Source organism: Portunus trituberculatus, chromosome 48, assembly GCF_017591435.1.
Source record: "Portunus trituberculatus isolate SZX2019 chromosome 48, ASM1759143v1, whole genome shotgun sequence".
Lineage (NCBI taxonomy): Eukaryota > Metazoa > Arthropoda > Malacostraca > Decapoda > Portunidae > Portunus > Portunus trituberculatus.
The window spans coordinates 12175918-12201036 of record NC_059302.1 but is presented as its reverse complement, the minus strand read 5'-3'; the positions used below and the strand labels follow the sequence as shown (position 1 = coordinate 12201036).

The 25119-nt window shown below is 38.2% G+C and overlaps 1 protein-coding gene across 1 annotated transcript in view; it reads right to left on the bottom strand.

Annotated features, from left to right (window-relative positions):
• The window catches only part of LOC123498411 (organellar oligopeptidase A, chloroplastic/mitochondrial-like), a 40012-nt gene that overhangs the window by 7660 nt on the left and 7233 nt on the right, over positions 1–25119 (bottom strand). Inside the window, exons 6-7 of the mRNA XM_045245518.1 lie at positions 20521–20706; positions 16919–17034 (exon numbers count right to left, since the gene is read on the bottom strand). Of these exons, the coding sequence (XP_045101453.1) occupies positions 16919–17034; positions 20521–20706 (302 nt within the window). The remainder of the gene's footprint in view (positions 1–16918; positions 17035–20520; positions 20707–25119) is intronic.

Sequence of the window (25119 nt, the reverse complement as noted above, 5' to 3'; positions counted from 1 at the left end):
AGTGGAATGCAAGACCAATATTTTGAAGCATGTTGCATGTTTTCCAAAAAATCTTGTTGTGTTTCTCCGGTGACAAAGTGTTTTGCACGGTTACTCCTAAGTCTTTCTCCTCATTGGTCTCTTTAATTTTCTCATCACCCAGCCTGTAATCCCTGTTTGGTCTGTATCTACTTCTTCCCATTTTCATAACATGGGTCTTGTCTATATTAAATTCCATCTGCCACTCCTTACTCCACTCATATATTTTATCAAGATCTTCCTGTTTGTTACAATCTTCCACATTCTTTACTCTCCTCATAATTTTAGTATCGTCCGCAAACATGTTCATGTAACTGTCAATTCCTACTGGCATATCATTAACATAAATCAAAAACATGATGGGACCCACCACTGACCCTTGTGGAACTCCACTGGTTACCTTCTTCGACTCGGACTTCCTTCCTCTCACCACTGTTCTCCTTTCTCTTCCCATTAAGTAATTTTCCATCCATTTTGCTAGTTTATCATTTACTCCTCCAATCATCTTTAGTTTCCACATCAGTCTATTGTGTGGTACTTTATCAAAGGCCTTTCTCAAGTCCAGGTAGATAGCATCCACCCATCCCTCTCTATGTTGTAGTATGTCAGTCACTCTTGAATAAAAACATAATAAATTGGATACGCACGATCTTCCTTTTCTGAAACCAAACTGCCTTTCACTCAGAATGTTTTCACTTTCTAGATACTCACTCCACTTAGCTTTAATTACTTCTTCACATACCTTGCACAATATACTAGTCAACGATACTGGTCTATAATTTAGCGGTTCCATTCTACTACCATTCTTATATATAGGCACAATGTCAGCTCTTTTCCACTCTTTCGGGACTAATCCTGTTCGTATGGAGGTTTCCACAATATCAAATACGGGGTTCAACAATTGATCCTTACATTCATTTAGCAACCTCCCAGATATGCCATCAGGCCCCATTGATTTATTAATATCCAGATTGCTTATAATTTTCCTTACATCTTCCTTAGTAACCATGATGTCCTGCATTTGCTTTATTTCCATAGGCCTTCCTCCCATAAAATGCTCCTCCTTTGTAAACACTTTGCAAAAGTTGTCGTTCAAAATTTCAGCTATATCTCCAGCATCTTCATATATTTCTTCCCCGTTTTTTACCTTTTCTATTGCCTCCCTTTATTTAGTTTTCCATTTATGAATTTGTAAAACATTTTTGGGTCACTATCACAGTTTTCCACCACCCTCTGTTCATATTCCTTCTGTGCTGTTCTCCTTACTTCAACATATCTATTCCTTGCTGTTTTGTAGACTTCTCTTGATAATACATCACTGTTTTTCTTAAGTTTCTTCCATGCCTTTTCTTTGTTCTTTTTTGCTTCTTCACAATTTCTATTAAACCACTGTTTATTATTTAAAGTCCCCTTTCTGTGATATGGCACAAACTTTTTCACAGCAGTTATACAAATCCATAAATTTATCGTATTTCAATTGCATATCCCTTTCCTGGTATACCACAGACCAGTCAATTTCATTAAAGAACTCCCTTATATGGTTATAATTTGCCCTAGTATAATTTAATTTTTCCTCCCTGCTTTCCACAATCTTATTCGTGCTTAATTCCGTATCCAGCTCAAAGCTTAGGACATCATGATTGCTTTTCCCCAAGGGACATTCATGTTCAATTTCCTCTTTTAGAGAGATTCCCTAGGTAAATACCAAATCCAACCTTGCTGCAACATCTTGTCCCCTCCACCTTGTTGGTGATCTCACCCACTGTGTCATCAAGTTATTTATTGCTACCTTTAATAATTCTTCTGCCCATTCACCACCGTTCACCACTTCGTAGTCTTCCCACACTATTTCTTTGCAATTAAAGTCTCCAACTATCATCACTCTATCCTTTCTGATGAGTTCTTGTGTGTGTGTGTGTGTGTGTGTGTGTGTGTGTGTGTGTGTGTGTGTGTGTGTGTGTGTGTGTGTGTGTGTGTGTGTGTGTGTGTGTGTGTGTGTGTGTGTGTGTGTGTGTGTGTGTGTGTATTTACTTGGTTCTTGTACAAAGTTTGAGCGGGGCTCATAGTGTCCTGTTTCCATGTCTCCATTTAACAATTTTTCTTTAAAGTTATGTACATTATGTGCTGCAAAAACTTCATCACTCAATGCATTGCACTTTTCCACCATTCTATGTGGGAAACTGTATTTTCCAGTATCCTTCACACACTGCCTCACTCTAATCTTCTTTACATGTCCTCTTGTCCTAGCTTTTTCTGTCACCAGCACCAGATCTTCCTTGTCTATTTTTTCAATGCCATTTACTATTTTACACATTGTTATTAGGTCTCCTCATTCTCTTCTATCTTATAAGGTTGGCAGTCCCATTTCCTTGAGCCTTTCTTCACATGTTAGGTCCTTTAGTTCTGGCACCATCTTTGTAGCTATCTTCTGAATTCATTCTAATCTTGTATCTTTTTTAAAGCTTGGTGACAGCAACACAGCTGCATATTCTAGCTTTGGATGTATCATACTCGTAATAATTTTTTTCATCATATCTTTGTCCATGAATTGAAATGCCACTCTAATATTAGTCAACATTTATATGCTAATCCAAATATCTTACTAATGTATTTTTCAGGGTTCAGATATTCCTGTATAATTATAGGTTCCGGCCAGTTACTTCCGGCTGGAACCTCAAATTTTAGCAAGTTCCAGCTACGGCCCGAGCTATCATGAAATAACCGGCCAGAGCCGAAACTTTTATTTTACATCTAAGCAGTTATCGTAAGACTTACATTTCTCAACTCAAACTCTTTGCATTTATTTCACCAGTCAACAGAATGCATGGAACTGAAGTTTGGAGAGACTGAGGCAGGCACAGCTGAATGATTCAACCCGTACTAGACACGTCAGTTGCTTACGCATCCGGTACGGGTTGACTAAGATAGTACGGTTGTTAATACTATGATGAGTAAGAGAGTTCTTTTGGCCTTTAATACAAAAAAATGACAGATAGACAAAATTTTCTTTATATATATATATATATATATATATATATATATATATATATATATATATATATATATATATATATATATATATATATAATACTATTTAGTTTGGTACTGAATATGATTTCTAGTTCCAGTTCCGGCCAGAACTTGATATACTGGTTCTGGTGCATCCCTATGTATAATCACTCTCAGATCTTTTTCCTCTTTATTCTTCATTATTTGTTTCTCTCCCATCATGTAGTTCCATACCAGTTTTCTCTTATTCTTTCCCAATTCCATTATGTGACATTTTTTGGCACTGAACTCTTACTCCACTTGTAGATTTTGTTTATATTTTCCTGCAGCAACAAACAGTCCTCTCTGGTTTTGATTACTCTTAGCAATTTTGCATCATCAGCAAACAAATTAATATAACTGTTTACCTCATTTTGTATGTCATTTACCTATACCTGGAACATAATGTGGGCTAACACTGACCCTTGAGGCATTCCATTTGTTACTTTAACCCAAGATGAGTATGTATCTCTGATCACAGTTCTCATCTTTCTCTCCTTCAAGTAATCCCTTATCCCTTATTCCTCTCAGTCCTCCTATGCTCTCTAACTTCCAAAGTAGTCAGCCATGAGGGATTCTATCAAAAGCCTTTTTTATGTCCAGATATACTGTGTCCACCCATCCATCTCTGCTCTCCAGTCCTTCTATTACTCTTGAGTAGAAACTTAATAAGTTCAACACACATAAACATCCTGTCCTGAACCCAAATTGTCTGTTTGATATAACTTGTTCTCCTTCCAGATATTTAACCCATTTTTCTTTAATAACAATTTCACATATCTTCTCCATGACACTTGTAAGTGACACCAGCCTGTGATTTAATAGCTCAGTTGACTTTCCTCCTTTGAATATTGGGATTATGTTGGCTCTCTTCCATTCTAGTGGTATTCTCCCTTCTTTTAATGAACTTGTAATCATTTCCCAAATTGGATCTAACAGTTGCTCTTTACATTCTTTTAGTGCCCAGCCTGAGACACCATCCAGCCCCATTGCTTTTATGACATCCAAATTATCTAGTAGTTTTCCAATACCTTCTTTGTCCACTATGATTTCCTGCAATCCTCGGCAATGCAATGTCCTATTTGGTGCTGCAAATTTCTCTTCATCAGTGAACACATTTTTTAAGTGCTCATTCATTATTTCACTCATTTCCTTTGCTGTTTGATATGTCCTTCCTCCTTTAATTATTTTTTCTATTGTTTCCTTATTCTTCATCTTACCATTCATAAATATGTAGAAAAGCTTGAGTTCCTCTTCGCTTTTTTGCACCACATCTTTCTCAAAGTTTCTTTCTTCCTCTCTCCTTACTATAATATATTAATTTCTCGAATCCTTATACTGCTGTCTATTAATTCCATTTATCTGCTTTTTGAGTTTCTTCCATGCTTTATCTTTTGTCTTTTTAGCTTCTATACATCTAGCATTGTACCAAGCGTGTATACTTTTCCTTACTCTATGGATAGGTACGCATTTCTTCACTCCTTTGCTATATTTCTGTAGGAATATTTCATGTTTCCCCTGTATTGTTCTTCCATTCATAATGTTCCTCCATTCAATATCAGCAAAAAATTTTCTGGACTTTTCAAAATCTGCACTTGCATAATTCAATTTCTCTTTTTTGTAGTCTTCTCTGTATCTTATCCCATTCTCTTCCTGCATTTTCAAAACTTATATTACATGATCACTTCTTCCCATTAGACTAAGGTATTGTATGCTGGGAGGGGTCTCTGACTTCTTTGTGAATACTAAGTCAAGCAATGATGGTTCTTCTTCCCCCTTGTAGTGTAGATTCTTCCACCCACTGATCCATTGTATTTACCATAGTAAATAGTAACATCTTGCTCCATTCTCCAGCATTACCATTACAGCGGTGCCTTGGAATGCGAACTTAATCCGTTCAAAATTTTGTTCTTACTCCAAAGCATCAAAATACATGTATTCTTATGGAAGTAATTATAATTCATTCCAAACCACCTCCCAAGACCAAAAAAATTTATTTTCCACCTAATTTCTTACTTTTTTAATACCATTACTATTATGCTATAACTATAAAAGATAAGAAAGTAAAGCAGGAAAGTAAGTAAAATGTAATATAATGAAAATTCAACTTCTCGTGGTCAGAAACTAGCGTCACCACATCCTCATGTGACTCCATCAAGCCAGCACCGCACACTCTTATACAAGCCAATAAGTTTTCTTCTTTGATATACTGCATTCATTATGCAAAATAAATAGGGAAGGAAGCAAATTGTCATATGAAAATTCAACTTTTTTGCGGTCAGAAACAAGTGTAAACGTTTCCTGGTCAAGACGGCCCCTGGTCAAGACGGCCCCTGACCACGACAGCCCCCGACCCCGATGACCCCATGTTTACCATGACGACCCCACACTATATTTTATGTTATTTTCCTCATTTCTTTCATTATGTTAACACGTTAACCGCAGATGGTAACTCGGCGTTCCTGAGATAATGTTTTGTAGTATGGAGCATTAAAAACCATAACATATTTGTACAGGCAACCCCCGTTTAACGAAAGTTCACACAACAAAATTTCGCTACAACGGTTTCATTTTACTACCATCTGCTTGTTTAACAAACACCAAACTCGCTTTAACGAAGTTTTATCCAGGTAATTTTTTCCAAGTTTGAAAGGCCCGCCGTATCACACTAGCCGACAGGCTTTTGAATACACCAGGAGCTGCCGATACTAAGGCCTGCCTCAGGAGAAATCCTGGGACACCTGTAGAATCAAAATCAAGATCAAGATCAAGCCTCTCGTGGACAACATGCGCACCACTCACTCCCCTGTTCAAAACATAACAGCGTCAGCAGCAGCTCGTCTTCCTTGCTCAATTTACCACCAAAACGCCCTGTAATGTTGCCTAGCGTTCCTAAGAAGACCAGGAAGTCTCTTACTCTCGAAGTGAAGCTGGATATTATTCAGACATGAGGCGAAAACTATAGCATTGCTCGCCACCATCTTGACTCCATCTACTGTCTCTACTATTTTCAAGTCAGCAGACTCTATTAAGAAGGCTGGTGAGACTGTATCTTCCTTGCAAGATAAAAAGAACCACCTGAACTTATGACTCTACAATGGATAAAATAGAAAGCCTTGTGGAAATGAGGTACATAAGTTTTGGATGCAGTACAATGATGCGCCCTTTGTTTACATTCCACAGGTTGCTGGTTAGTGTCTTTCGCTTAACGAAGTGTTTCTTAGGAACGTAACCCCTTCGTTAAGCGGGGATTACCTGTACACCAGTGTACTGTACCTTGCGCATATAGTGTATATACGTATCCAGGGTGTAACTTGACTTTCTGTAAATATCAAAAGAGGTGAGAGAACATGCATTTCTAAGCAGAAAATGTTATATACACATATGCATTTTAAGGTTTTGTTTACCCGTAAGATGATTTTAAAATTTCTTAGAGGCGTGCGAGTCTATTGCACTTTTTATGACTGTTGCTGGCTTGCTGCAGCAGCCGGAGGTGACACTTGGCTAAATACCATATGTTTTAATACAGGCAACCCCCGTTTAACGAAGGTTCACACAACGAAATTTCGCTACAACGAAGGTTTCATTTTACTACCATCTGTTCGTTTAATGAACACCAAACTCGCTTTAACGAAGTTTTATCCAGGTAATTTTTTCCAAGTTTGAAAGTACCGCCATATCACGCAAGTCGACAAGCTTTTGAATACACCAGCGCCTCTCGTGGACAAAACGCGCACCACTCACGCCCCCTGTTCAAAACAATAACAACGTCAGCAGCAGCTCGTCTTAACTCGCTCAACTTACCACCAAAACGTCCTGTAATGTCACCTAGCATTGCCAAGAAGACCAGAAAGTCTCTTACTCTCAAAGTGAAGCTGGATATCATTCACAGACACGAGAGAGGCGAGAAAACTAATAGTATTGCTCGCCACCATCTTGACTCCATCTACTGTCTCTACTATTTTCAAGACAGCAGACTCTATTAAGAAGGCTGGTGAGACCGTATCTTCCTTGTAAGCTAAAAGAGCCACCTGAACTCGTGACTACAATGGATAAAATGGAAAACCTTGTGGAAATGTGGTACATGTGTTTTGTATGTGATACAATGATGCGCCCTTTGTTTACATTCCACAGGTTGCCGGTTAGTGTCTTTCCCGTTTCACTGTCCCTCCCTTCATAAATTTAAGATCATCAACATTATAAAGTTACGTACATACATACATTAGTGTACATTACACTGACTTAAATTAAACTGCCTAAATGTTTAACTTCATAATTTTTACTTTCATTAAACCTTTCACTTTACTATGATGCACTCTTGCTTTGTTTACTCTCAATGGAAGTTCAAGTCAGGGGTTAAACTTGTTATAATCGGTTCGCTTAACAAAGTTTCGCTTAATGAAGGTTTTTTTTTTTTTTTTTTAACCATGTGGACTATTCACGGGAGTTTATGGGCTAAAGGAGATACTTTTTTGGGTACCTCCTATCTCAAAGCCCACCCGCTAGGAAACCGTTGCCTCGAGTGAGAAAGCCCAACCTACACTCGGACCGTGGACAGAATTTGAACCCGTGCGCTTGAAGACCCCTCGGATCCCAAAGCACGCATGGTTCCACTGTACCACTGTACCCCGGAACGTAATCCCTTCGTTAAGCGGGGGTTGCCTGTATTTTGTTTTGCAATCTTATATTTAAGACAGATTGTATCAACAAGTATGCAATTTACTGATAAACATTATACAATAACATTATGGCGGTGATTAACCCTTAATTAACCCGTACAGCGTCAGCAGATCTGAGACTTTGTGATTTCCCCAGTGCTGGCCACATCATGGATTTTTTTTTTTTTTTGCTAAACCAGTCTTAAATTATGTGAAACAAATGAAAATGACAGTCATTCCTCCCAGAACTGACTGGAAGTGGTATTAATTGGTGCGAGATATTTTGCACTAAGGTTAGCGACTTAGCAAAGCCTTATGTGACTAGTTTATTCGCTTCCTCGTTTCTCACCAGTCGATCCCCGAGTTGGACACATGCATAATATCGTTCCTGAGTTGAAAGAAAAACAACATGTCATGTTTTGCTGTTTGGGAGTGCTTGTGGATAAAAATAGACACGAGATATCGCGAGAGTGTTGCCTTTCACGGTGCAAATATTTTCCAAGTAATATATACTTGTTTTTCCTTATAACAAAGCGATTGGAAAATTCTTATTTATGTCATACAAAGTTTTCACTACCACAATATAACAGTTACCAAAAACAACTGAAATGGTAAGAGTAAGTAATGGAAATTACGCCTTGTTCATATTACCGGAGTTGAGGTGTCAGTTTCCAGCTACACCTAGCTGAAGGCAGCAGAAACTGCTAGAGTTCAGAATTGTAATAAATAAATACAGGAAGCATTCATGTTAGCAGGGACGAGGAGGCAGCATGAGCAATGTCTACAGTGCATGATGGCAGTATAATGGTAGGTTTTGAGGATGCAATACCTCCGAAAACACGAGAAAGCTCGCCGACGTATCTCATACGTCTCTGACACTCGGTTCGCTCAGAGTAGCCGACGTATCTCGTACGTCTCTGACGCTGTATAGGTTAAAGTACGGTATTTACCTAGTTGTATTGTACAGGGTTCGAGCGGGGCTCATAGTGTCCTGTCTCCATATCTCCATTTATCTAGTTTTTCTTTAAAGTTATGCACACTATGTGCTGTGACAACTTCCTTATCCAATGCATTCCATTTTTCTGCAGTTCTGTGTGGAAAACTGTATTTTCCACCATCCTTCACACACTGCCTCATCCTGATCTTTTCATGTCCTCTTGTCCTTCCATCTTCTTCCGCCAACAGCACCAGGTCTTCTTTGTCTATTTTTTCATTATCATTTACTATCTTATACATTGTTATTAGGTCCCCACGTTCTCTTCTATCCTGTAAGGTTGGCTGTCCCATTTCCTTCAGTCGTTCTTCATATGTGAGGTCCTTTAATTCCGGCACCATATTTGTAGCAATCTTCTGTATCCTTTTCAGTTTTTTTATATCTTTTTTAGAGCTCAGAGACCATACCACTGCTGCATATTCCAGCCTTGGGCATATCATGCTTGTGATGATTTTTTTCATCATATCTTTATCCATGTAATGAAATGCCACTCTTATATTAGTCAACATCTTATATGATAGTCCAAATATCTTGTTTATGTGTTTATCTGGGCTCAGATTTTCTTGTATGATCACTCCAAGATCTTTTTCCCCTTTTGTCTTCGTTATTAGCTCTTGTCCCACTAAATAGTTCCATACTGGTCTTCTCTTACTCTTTCCTAGTTCCATTATGTGACATTTCTTGGCATCAAACTCCAATTTCCACTTTTTGCTCCATTCATAGATCTTGTTTAAATCTTCCTGTAACAGTAGACAGTCCTCTCTGGTTTTGATAACTTTTAGCAACTTTGCATCATCAGCGAATAAATTCATATAGCTGTTTATCCCAATGTGAATGTCGTTTACATAAACTTGAAACATAATGGGGGCTAACACTGACCCTTGTGGCACTCTGCTAGTTACTTTACTCCAAGATGAGTATGTATCTCTGATCACAGTTCTCATTTCCCTATCCTTCAAATAATCTCATGTCCATTTGAGCTAGGTTCCACGCAGTCCTCCTATGTTCTCTAGTTTCCAAAGAAGTCTTCCATGAGGGACTTTATCAAATGCCTTTTTAATGTCCAGATATACTGTGTCTACCCCTCCATCTCTGTTTTCAAGTCCTGCAATAACTCTGGAGTAGAAGCTTATTAAATTTGATACACATGACCGTCCTGTCCTGAATCCAAATTGTCTGTTCGATATGACTTGCCTCTTCTAGAAATTTAACCCACTTTTCTTTGATAATTATTTCACATAACTTCCCTACTACACTTGCAAGTGACACTGGTCTGTAGTTTAGTGGTTCAGTTGCCTTTCCTCCTTTAAATATTGGTATTACATTGGCTCTCTTCCACTCTTGTGGAACTTTTACTTCATTTATTGAATTTTTAATTATTTCCCAAACTGGCTCCAGTACTTGCTCTTTACATTCTTTTAACATCCAACCTGGCCCCATTGCTTTTCTGACTTCCAACCTAACCAGTAATCTTCCAATATCCTCTTTGTGCAGTGCAATCTCCTGTAATCCTTAGAAATTCAATGTCCTATTAGGTTCTGTGAAATCATCATCTTCAGTGAATACCGTTTTGAAGCTTTCATTCATTATTTCACACACTTCTTTCTCTGTTTGGTATGTCTTTCCTTCTTTAATTATTTTTCCAATTGTTTCCTTATTCTTTGTTTTGCCATTTATAAACTTGTAGAAAAGTTTTGGTTCATCCTTGCTTTTATCCACTATATCCTTCTCAAACTTACTTTCTTCCTCTCTCCTTACTCTAATATATCAATTTCTAGTATCTTTGTACTGCCAACTATTATAGTAATTTCTCTGCTTTAAAAGTTTCTTCCACGCTTTATCCTTTGCCTTTTTTGCTTGTAAGCATCTAGCATTGTACCATGTATGTATTTTTTTCTGAACTCTATAAACAGGAACAAACTTTTTCTACTCCTTCATAGTATTTTTGTAAGAATATATCATATTTCTCTTGTACAGTCTTCCTGCACATAATATTACTCCACTCAATATCAGCAAAATAACTTAATTTTTCAAAATCTGCTCTTGCATAATTTAATCTCTCTCTTTTATAGTCATCTCTGTAACTTTTCTCATCTTCCTCCTGCATTTGTATCTCTACTGTCACATGATCACTTTTCCCCATTGGACTAAGGTATTGTATGATTGGAGGGGACTCTGTTTTTTTTTTGTAAAACTAAGTCAAGCAACAATGGTTTTTCTTCCCCCCTGTACCTTGTGGACTCTTCCACCCACTGGTTCATTGTATTAACCATAGTTAGCTGTAAGACTTTCTCACTCCACTGCCCAGCATTTTCCATTACTTCCATCTCTCTCCAGTTTATTTTTTTACAGTTAGTCTCCAACTAAGAGTATTCTTCTATCTCTTCTTATCATGTTATCTAGGCACTTTATCGCCTCTTTTTTGCATATCTTTATGCTCTTCTGATCCCCATGTATTAGTCTCTGGTGGAACATAAGTGACTATAATTTTTCTTTTCTTCAAATCTTCTGTTCTGATTGTTACTCCCAATACTTCCACTTTATCCTCTCCATATTGCACATCCTCCACACATAAGTTATCACAAACCATTATTAGCACTCCTCCCCCTTTATTCTTCCTGTCCCTCCTCCAGGTATTATAATGCTTCCTCTTTAAAGTTGACATGGATTTTTTTTTTCAGTTTTGTTTCAACAATACACATTACATCTGGCTTTTTCTCTTTCAAATAATCCCTTACTTCCAATATACTTGATAACAAACCATCCATGTTAGTATAAGTCACTCTTAATTTATTACATCCTTCACAACCTCCTCTTTTTTCCTTAGATACCACTTCTGTAGTCTCATATCCAGAACCCTCCAGTAAAAATTTTTCTTCTCTATCTCTGTCCTTTTCTTGTTTTTTTCCTTAGCTTCACTTCTTAGCACTTTCTCCTTTTCCCTTTCCTCTATGTTCATATCTCTTTTTATCCATATTTCCTTGTGATTGACATCATCGGCCAGCTTCCCTTTTCTAGCCATAATTTCCTCTACAGCCACTTGAGATCTCATTTTCACCTTCATTGGTCTCTTTCCTCCTTCACTGTACCTTCCCAGTTTAATCACTTCCTCTACCTCCTGCTCAAATTCTTGTGTGCTCTTGTACTCGTTTGATAACTGTTTTGGCCATTTCCCTTTCTTCACGTTTACTTGTGAATTTATTTGGATTTTTCTTTTCTCTCATCCCATAAATCACAAAGCTTTTTTTCTTGTCTACTGCATCTCACACTAAATCTTCCTTCTCCTTGATAACTTCTATTAGAGCGACTTTCGTGTTCTCCTGAATTTGCCTCCTTACCACTTCTGAAAATTTGACTTTTTCTGTTCTTGCTCTTGTTTCCATTCATTTCTTAATTCTTTCAACTTCTTATCACCTAGACCATCTTCTACCCTGTCTGTAATCCCGTGCTGCACTTTATCCTGCAAGTTCTTTAGAGAGCTTTTATAATTTTGACATGTTTTAAGAACGTCATTTTGCTTCCTTATTTCTAGAATCTCCTTTCAATTTTTGGTTTATTTCACTTACTTTCTCACATTCAGTTACTCTTAGTTTCAGGGCTGTGTTTTCTGCCAGCAGTCAGTCATGTTTATCCATAAGACTGGTCATCACCTTCTTCGTGTATCTTAATTCTCTTTCTACATTAAAAAGTCTTCTCATATTATTTCGTACGGTGATCGTATATGTACGATTGTAGCGTCGTGTGCGGAGAGGCGGGGATCGTACATGTAATCATGATTTTCCCGCGCTAAACGTTTGAATCTCTCCCCTTCACTATTGGTCCTAGGGCAAGTGGAGGTACCTGGCATCTTTTCCTATTTCGAGGCAACATCTGGCAACCCCCGTGACCCGGAGGGAGGAAACGGTACTCCGAGGGATGTTATGTCAGTGTTACTTGGTAATGACATTGAGGAGTGATGAAAATGAAGACAGTGTTTTTTTTATTGAGATAGAAGAAAGTGAAGACTCCAGTAGTGATTCTGATAGTGATCTGGGAGACAGAGACCAACTCTCACAGCGACATTCATAAACCTCCTCACGTAGCCTATTCCCCTCCAGCAATGCACTGGTGTGTGTCACCCCTGTTTGCTTCTATAAGACTGTGCTTTGTCGGCCAAGTCACATGAATCCCATTGCAAATAACAGTTGCCCGATTTCAATTATTATAGAAATCCACAATACTTGTAATATGTGGTTTCTTTTTCTTTTCCTGTTTTGCACATCACTTCATATATCTGAGTTTGCATTTTCTTGACATGAAAGTGCAAAAGTTCCTACCTTTACATCAAATTCAAATGCCCAAAAAGAGAGAGAGAGAGAGAGAGAGAGAGAGAGAGAGAGAGAGAGAGAGAGAGAGAGAGAGAGAGAGAGAGAGAGAGAGAGAGAGAGAGAGAGAGAGAGAGAGAGAGAGAGAGAGAGGGGTTATCAGAGCTTGTGGCGTATTTCTTAGCGGCGGGTTCTGCCATGAATTTTTTTATATGCAATAATTTTGCTCTCAGAGGTCATAACATGTTAAAAACTACATCGTTGTACTCAGAATAACACAAAGAAATAGGTTTTTATAAGGAAAAAATATTTTTAGCATTTTTGACAGGTGTGATTTTTCCCAGCTGTAACAGACTGAAAGTAAATCAACCCCCCGTACTTTAACCCCTTCGCGCCGGATGTTAAAAAAGCCCGTCTGTATGATATACGGGTGGTAGTGCCGCACGCCCGAGCGCGGGAAACTCGTGCAAGCTTGTCATACTTGTCGTCTTTGTGTATTATGCTGCTATTTTATAGTCACTATATCGCCTTGGAAGAGGAAAGTGGACGCTTCTCTCTTCAGAGAGAGAGAGAGAGAGAGAGAGAGAGAGAGAGAGAGAGAGAGAGAGAGAGAGAGAGAGAGAGAGAGAGAGAGAGAGACATTTGCTAATATTTTAGACACAAGCGGGACGCATGTAGCTTATCTTCGAGAGGATGAAGGGAGGGAGGGAAGGAGAGGAAACGAGAGAGAGAGAGAGAGAGAGAGAGAGAGAGAGAGAGAGAGAGAGAGAGAGAGAGAGAGAGAGAGAGAGAGAGAGAGAGAGAGAAAATTTTTGTTTTGAGTGTGTGTGTGAGTGTGTGTGTGTGTGTGTGTGTGTGTGTGTGTGTGTGTGTGTGTGTGTGTGTGTGTGTGTGTGTGTGTGTGTGTGTGTGTGTGTGTGTGTGTGTGTGTGTGTGTGTGTGTGTGTGTGTGTGTGTGTGTTCACTGTTTGATCTGCTGCAGTCTCTGACGAGACAGCCAGGCGTTACCCTACGGAACGAGCTCAGAGCTCATTATTTCCGATCTTGGGATAGGTCTGAGACCAGGCACACACCACACACCGGGACAACAAGGTCACAACTCCTCGATTTACATACCGTACCTACTCACTGCTAGGTGAACAGGGGCTACACGTGAAAGGAGACACACCCAAATATCTCCACCCGGCCGGGGAATCGAACCCCGGTCATCTGGCTTGTGAAGCCAGCGCTCTAACCACTGAGCTACCGGGCTTTTGCAAATAACACTCCTGAGGCACTGAGGCAGAGTGGTGCCCCAACATGCAGTCAGTTGATCACGCAGTGCTGCGCACAATCTGTTGACTGCGTTTGTTATTGTTCGCACTCCAAAGCAAAGTTCGTCCTCCAATGCAAAAAAAAAAAAAAAAAAAAAAAAGTTCATAATCGAAGTTGTTTGTACTCAAAAGCGTTCGTACTCCAAGGTACTACTGTACTTCCATCTCCAGTTTACTCTCTTACAGTTAAAGTCTCCTACTAATAATATTCTTCCATCTCTTCCTATCATATTATCTAGGCACTTAATCACCTCTTTCCATATCTTTATGTTTCTCAGTTTCCCATGTATTTGTCTTAGGTGGCACATACATAACTATGATTTTCCTTTTTTTCAATTCCTCTGTTTTGATTGTTACTCCCATTACTTCCACCATACCATCACCATATTGCACTTCCTCCACACATATATTATCACGAACCATTATTAGCACTCCACCTCCCCATTTTCCCTTCCTGTCTTTTCTCCAGCTATTACATCACTCTTCTTTAAAGCTAACATTACATCCAGTCTTTTTTTTCTTTCAAATAATCTCTAACCTCCAACACACTGGATAACAATCCATATTATTAGTATGTCACTCTTAATTTCTTGCCTCTTCCATGACCTCCTTCTTCCAAAGATACCACTTCTTTAGTCTCATATCTAGAGCGCTCCAGTACAAATTCTTTTTCTTGATCTCTGTCCTTTTCTCGTTTTTTTCCTTAGTTTAATTTCTTAGCACTTTCTCCTTCTTCCTCTCTTCCAGGTTCATCTCTTTTTATCCATATATCTTTAAATTGTGTGTGTGTGTATGCCACATGTGTATGTGTGTGTGCATGCAATGTATATAATACCTATTCATGTAATACATTACACAGACCATATCAACTGTAATAAGCACCCAAAACGTGAAAAAAATCCCTTGGGTAACTTGGATTGGCCTTCCCTCCAATTAGGTTACTACATTTACACTTAAAGTTAGTGTGTGAATCACTTCCACAAAACATGACTAAAAATCAATGTACTATAGAGTATTGGAGGCTCTGTCTGCCAGGCAGGTCTATGTGCTAAGTCCTGTATTAATACACATAAAAATATATAACATGTATAACACATAAACAGAAAGTGGAAATGATGAGGTAAAGTTCAATTTTTTCTGCCAATACCTTTCCACAGCTCTGTGCACACCAGAGAGAGCTAGGCAGTATGTTTTCCACTATAACCGAGGTACAGTACACTTAGATCCCTAACTGCTTTGATATTACATGAATGTCAGCGTTAGTCAATGCCATCTATTTTCATACAAAACTAACATAACTAGTCAATGAATTCATTGTTATTATGCCTGGCTATCAAATTGTTGAGGATAAATATGTCTAGTCTAAACAAATAAGGAATTGTATAGGTAGCGCATAAACCCTCTATAAAATGCCCAAGGAGCATAGCACGCCAACCAGGATATAGAGCGTTACAAGGCTATAGTAAAACTAAAATGTACTGGCCCACAGGGCAAGGCCAATTATCCATGGAACATTGCCACATCTCTCATTACTTCAAGGAAAACGGAGTAACGGTTCTCTATTCAATTTAATGCATGATTTCGCTAAAAAAAAAAAAAAAAAAAAAAAAAAAAAAAAAAATGATGTGGGGGAAGGACACAAGACATGAAGATTTGTGCAGGTGATTATGTCATAAGTAAATTAAATACAGCAAAGGTGCTTGTTATAAAAGTGAAAATGAGACTTGTAATTTACATAATATTTACTGTTATGTCATCTCAAGACACCCAATCTAACATAGTGAGTGGTGAGAAGGAACATAAGATGAGACAGCATTTTATTTCAGTTATTTCCCCAAGCTCGACTTAATCAATGAACATCATTGGATGGAAAGATTTTTCCCTTTGGTCTGGCTGTACAACACACAGTAAGACAGGGAAGTGTCAGTGTGTACTTCTGTTGTGGAGATCAGATGAAAAGTGGGTCGACTTGCACATGCGTGCTTGCCTGATGACCTGATCCCTCCCTATCCCTAGGAAAAAATATAAAACTAGTTTGCAATCTTTCTTTGCTTTTCTTTCTTTCTATATTTTTTTTTATTTATCTAAAATTTTTTACTTTACTTTTTTTCACTTTTACTCCTTGACAGGCAAAAGAGATTACTAACTACTTAATGACAACAATTTTAATAGCTTGTGGATAAAAAAAAGAACTTAGGCACCTAGCACAATAACCCAACATGCCCCTAGCACGTAAGCCCAGCTAGTAAGCGCACTGAGCCGTCCTAACCTTCCTTCACTTACAGTACTTCATGCAGAGAAACTGCAGCAATAGAGGGTAACACGATACCCACCATCATAGCAGATACAATTTTACACTACTGGTAAAACTTTCATTGTCATATTCCAGCATGAAGGTTTCGTAGCTGATATTGTCTGCTTAGGTAGCACAAACTGCCACTTCTACTCTATCCCAATATAATCTAATGTAAACAAATAAAATAAAAAATCATAATATATTCTTTATACTTCACCAAGCAAACTTCAAAATCATATTCAATGCTAAAACTGAATAAGTCAAGATCATTATATAATGCCATGTACCTTTTGCTAGTAGACTAGTGATCATTGACAGCACATTCTCCACACTTCCAGCCATCTTCGTCTCCATGGACATGTGGGCGAAGTCCTTGTAGCCAAGCAGGGTAGCTTGTTCTCCCCTGGAAGAGGGAGATAAATACATTCATGTATAAGAAAATACAATTTAAGTTGAGAATATGTATCTTTTCATTGTTCTCCATTCACTGAGTTGTTAACCATAGTAATACATGTCACAAAACATAAATATAGTATAACCCCACTATTCATACATAGTCAGCTCCAGGAGGTAGAATGAATTGCAATTTGTATGAATGGAGAATAATTTTTTCCCATAATAATGTTAGGTTGGATTAATCCATTCCAGACCAACAGGTGATTGCTCAAGTAACCCTTAACCCCTTCACTACGGTGACGCCTATGTGGGCGTCATGAAGCCCCAGTAGCAAATACAGTGACGCCTACGTAGACGTCATATTTCTTTTCTGAGCTTTCTTCAGTTCAGTTGTCCCGTATAGTGTGTTGGATACCAACTACACACGCCGTATGCTGTCCTTGAAATCCTAGTGCTCCTCCCACTATCCTTGTCTCCACCAATCACTGAAGATAAGCTACATGCGTCCCGCCTTGTGTCTAAAATTACCCAATGGCATAGACTGTTCCCATATCTCTCTCTCTCTCTCTCTCTCTCTCTCTCTCCATTCCCTCCCTCCCCCTCTCCCTCTCGAAAGATAAGTTACATGCGTCCGGCCTTGTAACATTCGTGAAAACACACACACACACACACACACACACAAATACAAAAACAACAAATTTTCTAATCTCTCTCTCTCTCTCTCTCTCTCTCTCTCTCTCTCTCTCTTCTCTTTCCCTCTCCCTTCCCTCCCTCCCCCTCTTCCTCTCGAAAGATAAGTTACATGCGTCCCGCTTGTGTCTAAAATATTAGCAAATGTCACACACTCTCTCTCTCTCTCTCTCTCTTTCTCCGAAGAGAGAAGTGTCCACTTTCCTCTTCGAAGGTGATATAGTGACAAAAAATAGCAGCATAATACACAAAGACGACAAGTATGACAAGCTTGCACGAGTTTCCCGCGCTCGGGCGTGTGGCACTACCACCCGTATATCATACAGGCGGGCTTTTTTAACATCCGGCGCGAAGGGGTTAAATGACAATAATCATTCATGGAAGTGTGCGTCATCCCATTTTGAGGTGGATGGTGGTGATGGCTGGCTAACCTGTTCTACTTATATCTCTCCCTCTTCCCTTAACAGACTAGGAGAGTTTGCCTTTTTCTTCACTGCCTTGCTTGGATTGTATTTCATAAATAAAATAATGTATAATTTTGGACAAAGGTTGGATACTTTTTTACTACACCTTCTATATATAACTGGAAACTTCACATCTTATCTCTTGCTAAAACAGCTTCTATGAAGTTAGGCACTCTGGGGCATCTCTGCCAGTTTTTCTTGCCCCTCCAACTGCTCACTTTGTACAAGGGTCTTATCTGCCTTTGTATGGAGTACTTTTCACATATTTGGGAGGGTTCCACTCACAGTTTTATTAGATTAGGTGGAATCAAAAACTTTTCATCTCATCAACTTTCCTCCTCTAACTGACTGTCTTCAGCCTCTTCTCACCACCAAAATGTTGCATCTCTTTCTATCTTTTATCATTACTTTCATGCTAACTGCTCTACTGATCTTGCTAACTGCATGCCTCCCATCCTCCTGCAGCCTCACTGCACAAGGGTTTCTTCTTTCTCTTACCCTGGTTCTATCCAACTTTGTAATACAAGAGTTAACCAATATTCTCAGTCATTCATACCTTTCTCAGGAAAACTCTGGAACTCCCTCCCTGTTTCTGAATTTCCATCTTCCACCCACTTGACTTTTTTAAGAGGGAGGTTTCAAGACATTTGTCCGTCTTTTGGCTAATTCTCTATCAATCTTTAACCCGTAAGAGGTCAGCATTCATTTACATACCATTTACTCATTCAGGTCACCAAAAATTGTTTTTCCATTTTTGATCTCATATAACTCAAAATGTTTATAAAAGTATAAAAAAAAAAAAGTTACAGTTAGAAATTGCCATTTTTAAATGTCCTGTTGGGACTTTAAATTTGGCTCAATCAGCGATGCTGCCAGATGTACGATTTTGGTATATGGCAACGTTTCCTTTTTTCTGCATTGTTTTAGATATTTTTTTCACCTACAAGATAAATGTGTGTGAGATGAATAATTCTTGATAAAGAGACATATTTTTGTATAAAATATATTAAATCCATAAAATAAGAGCACTTGATCAGAAGTACTTTTTTCATTCTTCTTACACTATCCAAGCTTCTCAATATTGCAGCAGGGTATGATATTCTGCAAAGCAGGGCTCAATGCACAGAGCTACATCACACTCATGACAGCAATATCGAGTGTCACTCTGATTTCTTGGTTGTCTTTTTGTGTGACTGCAAACATGGCAGGCTTTCTGAACTTTTTTCTTTTTCATGTCTGGTCTTGGTTGCAAGGTGCATGGAAAGTGTTGTCCCGTGAGGTGTACAGGATTGTCAACTACATGACGTCCTGGAGTAGGGTGCTCAACAGCATTCTCTTCCAACAACTGACGTACCACCTTGATGACAAAATCTTGTAGAGTTGGATTTTTGCATGTCTTCCCCTCCCTCGGCAAAGTGGTGTTTTGCGGTGGGTAGACAATAAGATACGAGGTGTGCGGCGCGTATTGTCATTGCCTGGCTGCTGTGTGATTGTACTGGAGTCAAGGTCATCATACTTATCATCACCACCATCTTCACTTGGGACAGCAGATGACTGTTGCCTTACACTTGAAGATGGCCTAAACTCCTTTCTCTTTTTTCTTGTGTTGGGTGCACAAAACCAGTTAGATGTGTCAGAAGGGGAAGAGGTATGTGACGGCCCAGGAGTGGGAGAAGGAGGAGTGTGGTGGCGGAAACATGCCAAAGTATTGTGCCTCAAGCTGTTCATCTTCCTCCTCCATTTCCTGATCAAAAACATAATCAGGATCAGCATAACTGTCACCAGTGCTGATGTCACTGTTGTCATCAAAAATATCTTCCTCAAAAGATAATTGTTCAGCAATTTCTGCGGAAGTTAGAGAGCGGGGACGCCTGCCTGCCATCGTGACTGAGTCAGAGACAAGTGAGTGGCTGAGATGCGAGTGGCGGGACACAGTGGTCAATCAGGAGGGAGGGGGTGAGAGTGGGTGGCTTGCCCAGTTGCCAGAATAGTGGGAAAATGTGCTGATATATGCTAGACACCTCAACAAACATAATTAGTGTCACTAGAGGGAATTTCAAATGTATAGGAAGCGAAAAAGAGACGAACGTACTTGTACGTGATTGACCACAGAGAGTAACCACAGATTTCACATACATGTACGTGCTTGACCTCTTACGGGTTAAGGGAACTTGCATTTGAAATGGGCCTTTTTTTTTTTTTTTTGCCCTTGGCTAGTTTCCCTCTTACATGAAAAAAAATTCTCAAAGATCACATCTCATTGTCTATGCCGTCATAATGTCAAAAAGCTTAAATAACTTAGTATTTGGTCAATGTCTCCTCTCATGCTCAAATAGTACCTCAAAGACCGAATATCCTCCATGTGTATGCTGTTGCTCAGTTCTTGATCAATGTGGTTGGAGGCTCTCATGTTGTAAGCGCGATAAGTGTTGCGACGCAGATCAGATGAGGGGCAATGCTCCAGAAAGCTGTGGTACACATGTGGCTGCAATGTTACTGCCCACGGCCCCTGCTGATACCGGGACCTGGAAGGATTAAAGACGATGCAGTTCATATGAGTTACTCTTCACAGCCAATCTGACAGTAATATGACATTTTGAAAACAAAAATAATAATAATAATAAATAAATAAATAAATAAATAAATAAAACGTCGTCTTTTACTCTTCCGTCAACTCTTTCCGTCGTCTTGAGTCAGACGGAACGCATCGTTTTCATCTAGCGCCAATATTTAGTCAAAATAAGAACTATGGTTTTTAATCAACACTTTTATTAATTTTTTTTTTTTTTTTTTTTTTGTTATACGGAAGAATGCTATTATCATGATAAAAGAATTTTAAATAAGTTGATGAATATATATATATATATATATATATATATATATATATATATATATATATATATATATATATATATATATATATATATATATATATGTATGTGTGTGTGTGTGTGTGTGTGTGTGTGTGTAAATACATATTTTTTTCTTCTAACCTAGCAATGAAAAGTTACTCAGTTGTTTGTTTACATTTCCTGTGGAGTGTGCATGTGCTGTGCTTCGCTTTTAAATATTTCCAAGGCAACTTGCAAGTAGTTGGGCAAGATGAGTAGTCACTTGATCCCTCAGTGGACAAAAAACGCTGAGGAATTTCTCATAGAGAACATTAGAGCTCATGGTTGTCTTTGGGACCATAGAACAGCTGATTACAGCAAGAAAGGCATGAAGAGGGCAGCATATGATGCAGTCACGTGCAGTTTGAGGGAAACATTCCCAGAGCTACACAGCATAACAGCAGGTAAATTCCTTTTTTTTTTTTTTCTCCACCCTATCTAACCAAGACTAGCTTCACCTTTCTGCTTTGACTCCAGTTATTGAGGCACTTTTCTTTTTGTATCAGGATCTGTTACAGCTAACCCAATTTCATTCCTTTCCCAGAAATGTATATATATCTGACTTATACGAATTCCTCACCCCCCAAAAAAATTAAACTCACACTTAAGGAAGATGTAGGATTTATTTATTTAATTTTGTGGGATTTAAGATTTTGGAATTACTATTTTATCTCCAAAATCTTCAGACACTAAATTACCAGATGGTATAGTTTATTTTTTGATAATTAAATACCCTTCCCATCAGGAAGCCATTTTTAAATGTCTTGTGTGACTGTGTCATAGCCTGCCTTACACCCTACAGAGTATGTGGCCAGGAGTCAAGTAGGGAGGTGTGTCATTTAGCTCTCTAATTTTTGCCTGACAGGTATAAGTTGACGAGAATTAGAATGAGAAACATCTCCCCTCTGTAATTTGTGTTATCTCCCCCTCCAAGACCCTGCCTCACCCCATGCCTCACTGCCAGGCTTCTCCAACACCTCTCTACATCATAAGACTGTTATGATCTTTACAAACACTTTTTTTTTTTTCTTACTGCCTTCATCATCACAACTTTACATGACATAGCTCTCACAATAACACTATTACAAAAAATTATGTTGAGACAGAGGTAGAAAGCTGTACCAGACAAACAATAAATACTTCACTATCATTATCTCACTTCAACACACTAATAATGACTCAGATAGTGTCCAATTCAGCAGTGAAACAGCAGATTGCCATGATGCTGCTGATGGCACCTTCCCAACCCTCACATTTTCTAGAGAAGCAGGTATCTTATATGTTATCATTTTATCATGCTCCAGGAAGTCATTATTGTATACGCAATCATTTAATGTGCTTTCACTCATTGTTTTCTTACCCATTTGGGTTATGTACATGTTTTTTCTCAATTTATAAGGGGTTGGGAGAGGAAATTCCATGTATCCAGATATTTTGTGTATCCTCCAGGGCCTTGGCTGCTATAATCCAAATATGCGGGCGATTACTGTATGTATATATATATATATATATATATATATATATATATATATATATATATATATATATATATATATATATATATATAGGTAACTCGATTTACGTGTGTTTAATTTACGTGTTTTTATTATGTGACCGAAAAAATATTACAATTTAATTTGTGTGATTGGTTTGCTTATACGCGATTTGGCCCAATCGCATTTTCAAACTGAGTGCCAGACGCAATTTCAAACTGCGCATCAGAGAGTTCCGCAGCTGGCCGATAAATGGGAGCTCCACTGCTCCTTCCTCTTTTCATGCCTCATTTGCAGTCTGCCAGCGCTGACTACAGACGGAATCTCTTCAATCTGCCTATAATTCACCAAGATGGTCCCAAAACGTCCTTCATCTTCTTCTGCATGTGGGGTTATTTTTGATAAGTGGAGTTTTGATAAAGTGGAAAAGCTCAGAGAAAAATGGTGAATGACTGTGGTGTGAGTAATGAAGGCAGTGACGCAGTGAGTGTTGTTTACGTATTTTTTGTTTTGTTGTTTTCTCTTATTATTTCTTGCTTTTCCCTTTACTTTATATACACTTCTAGTATTTAGAATGGTAAATAATAAAAACATGCTAATTTAACCAAATACACAGAGTATTTTGTATGATTTTTTTTGGACCACATCTCATATCCCCCCTATTATCTATTGTTTCTTATGAGAATTACAAGTTTGTTTTACTCGAATTTTGATATACGCGATGCCTCTTGGAACACATTTATCGCGTAAATTGAGTTACCTGTATAAATATATATATATATATATATATATATATATATATATATATATATATATATATATATATATATATATATATATATATTTATACAGGTAACTCAATTTATATATATATATATATATATATATATATATATATATATATATATATATATATATATATATATATATATAAACACAGTGGAGACTCAACACTCAAACGTCTAAATACTTAAACTTTTCAATACTCGAACGCAAAAGTCCAATTTAATACTCGAAAAAATATCAGATAGTCGAACGTCCACACTCGTGGTTGTAAACAAAGGCTCCCTGGCGTCCCCTTCCCCCTCCACCAGTTGTGACTTGTGCTGCCATGGTCATCAGAATAACATTCTCCTACATTCTATCTGTAGTCTTTCATTTATAAACTTACATTAATACCAAAAGCTTATTAGTGGTGAAAATATCTAGTAATCAAATGGCCGCACATTTGGTCGTACACAAATATCTGTCATCTCCCTTCTCGCAGCTGCCAGTGTACCGTTCTGATACTGTATTAATGGTAATACCGGTAATACCGATATACCGGATGTCGGTGCGCATCCTTAGTCCAGCCATGTCTTGGGAAAACATTAATCTTCAGCGTTTTGTCGGTAGTTTTTCATTTAGAAAGTTATGATGGCACCAAAGAGGCTTTTTACTGATGAAATTAAGGAATTTAGTGAGAGTGCAAGTGTTAGTGAACTATATCCCTCCACTAGTGGATTCCCATAATGTTTTCATGGATGGTGACTCATCCTCTGCCTACCTCTCTCCTTCTCCCCACCCATCTCCCCTCTTCTTCTAAGTTATCCATCACCAGCCTATACTTATGGTATATACAAATCAAAATTGTAAAAAAAAAAAAAAAAAAAAAAAAAAAAAATGCATCAAAATTTTTACAAACTTGAAGTTTTGGTAAGATTAGAACGAATTACCTGATTTATATGTATCAATAGCCAAACTTTTTAATACTCGAGCAGCCATTTGGAACTACCGTATTTGACAGCATATAGGACGCACTGGCATATAAGATGCACCCCCATTTTAGCAGGTTAGATTCAGGAAAGAAGTTTTTAGTGCTAAGTATTTAAGCATATATTCTTGATAGCAGTCTCACAGCACATTACAGGCATGCAAAGCATCACAACAGCAATAAACAATGAACACTAAAATAAATTATTTTTTCCATAAAGCAAAAAAAAAAAAAAATAAATAAACCATTTTATTAAAGGAACACTAAAATAAAAGGAAGCTGGCACTACACTTGATCATAAACTTAAGAAACAGGGAAATACGGTACTTTAATCATCTTCAAAACCAGAAGAGTCATCATCATCAAAACCAGAAAATTCTTCATCATTTTCATCATTACTGCTTGAATCAGTCTTCAAATAATGCATCATCCTCTGAACCATCAAGGGCATTGCTAATGCCACACTTCTTAAAAGACTTCACAATGATTTCTGGCCTGGACAACGAAGGTTATGGTTACCTTTCTTTGCACTCTTCAGTTGTTGTTCTTGCTGTCGCCAGACGTGTATAATATATTCCGTAGGTGGTGGCCCAAAAGCCCTTGCTGTTGCTCTATTCCCATTCTCTTTGGCATATTCTACAACTCTTAATTTGTAAGAAATCGTGTAGCTCAGTCTTTTCCCAGCTACTGCCATGATGATGGGGAGGGTGTTCCAATGTTACCAAAAAATCAAAACAATTCACACCCTTACCAGCAGTGATACCAATCCCCAATGGTCATGAACAGTATATACAGTAAATG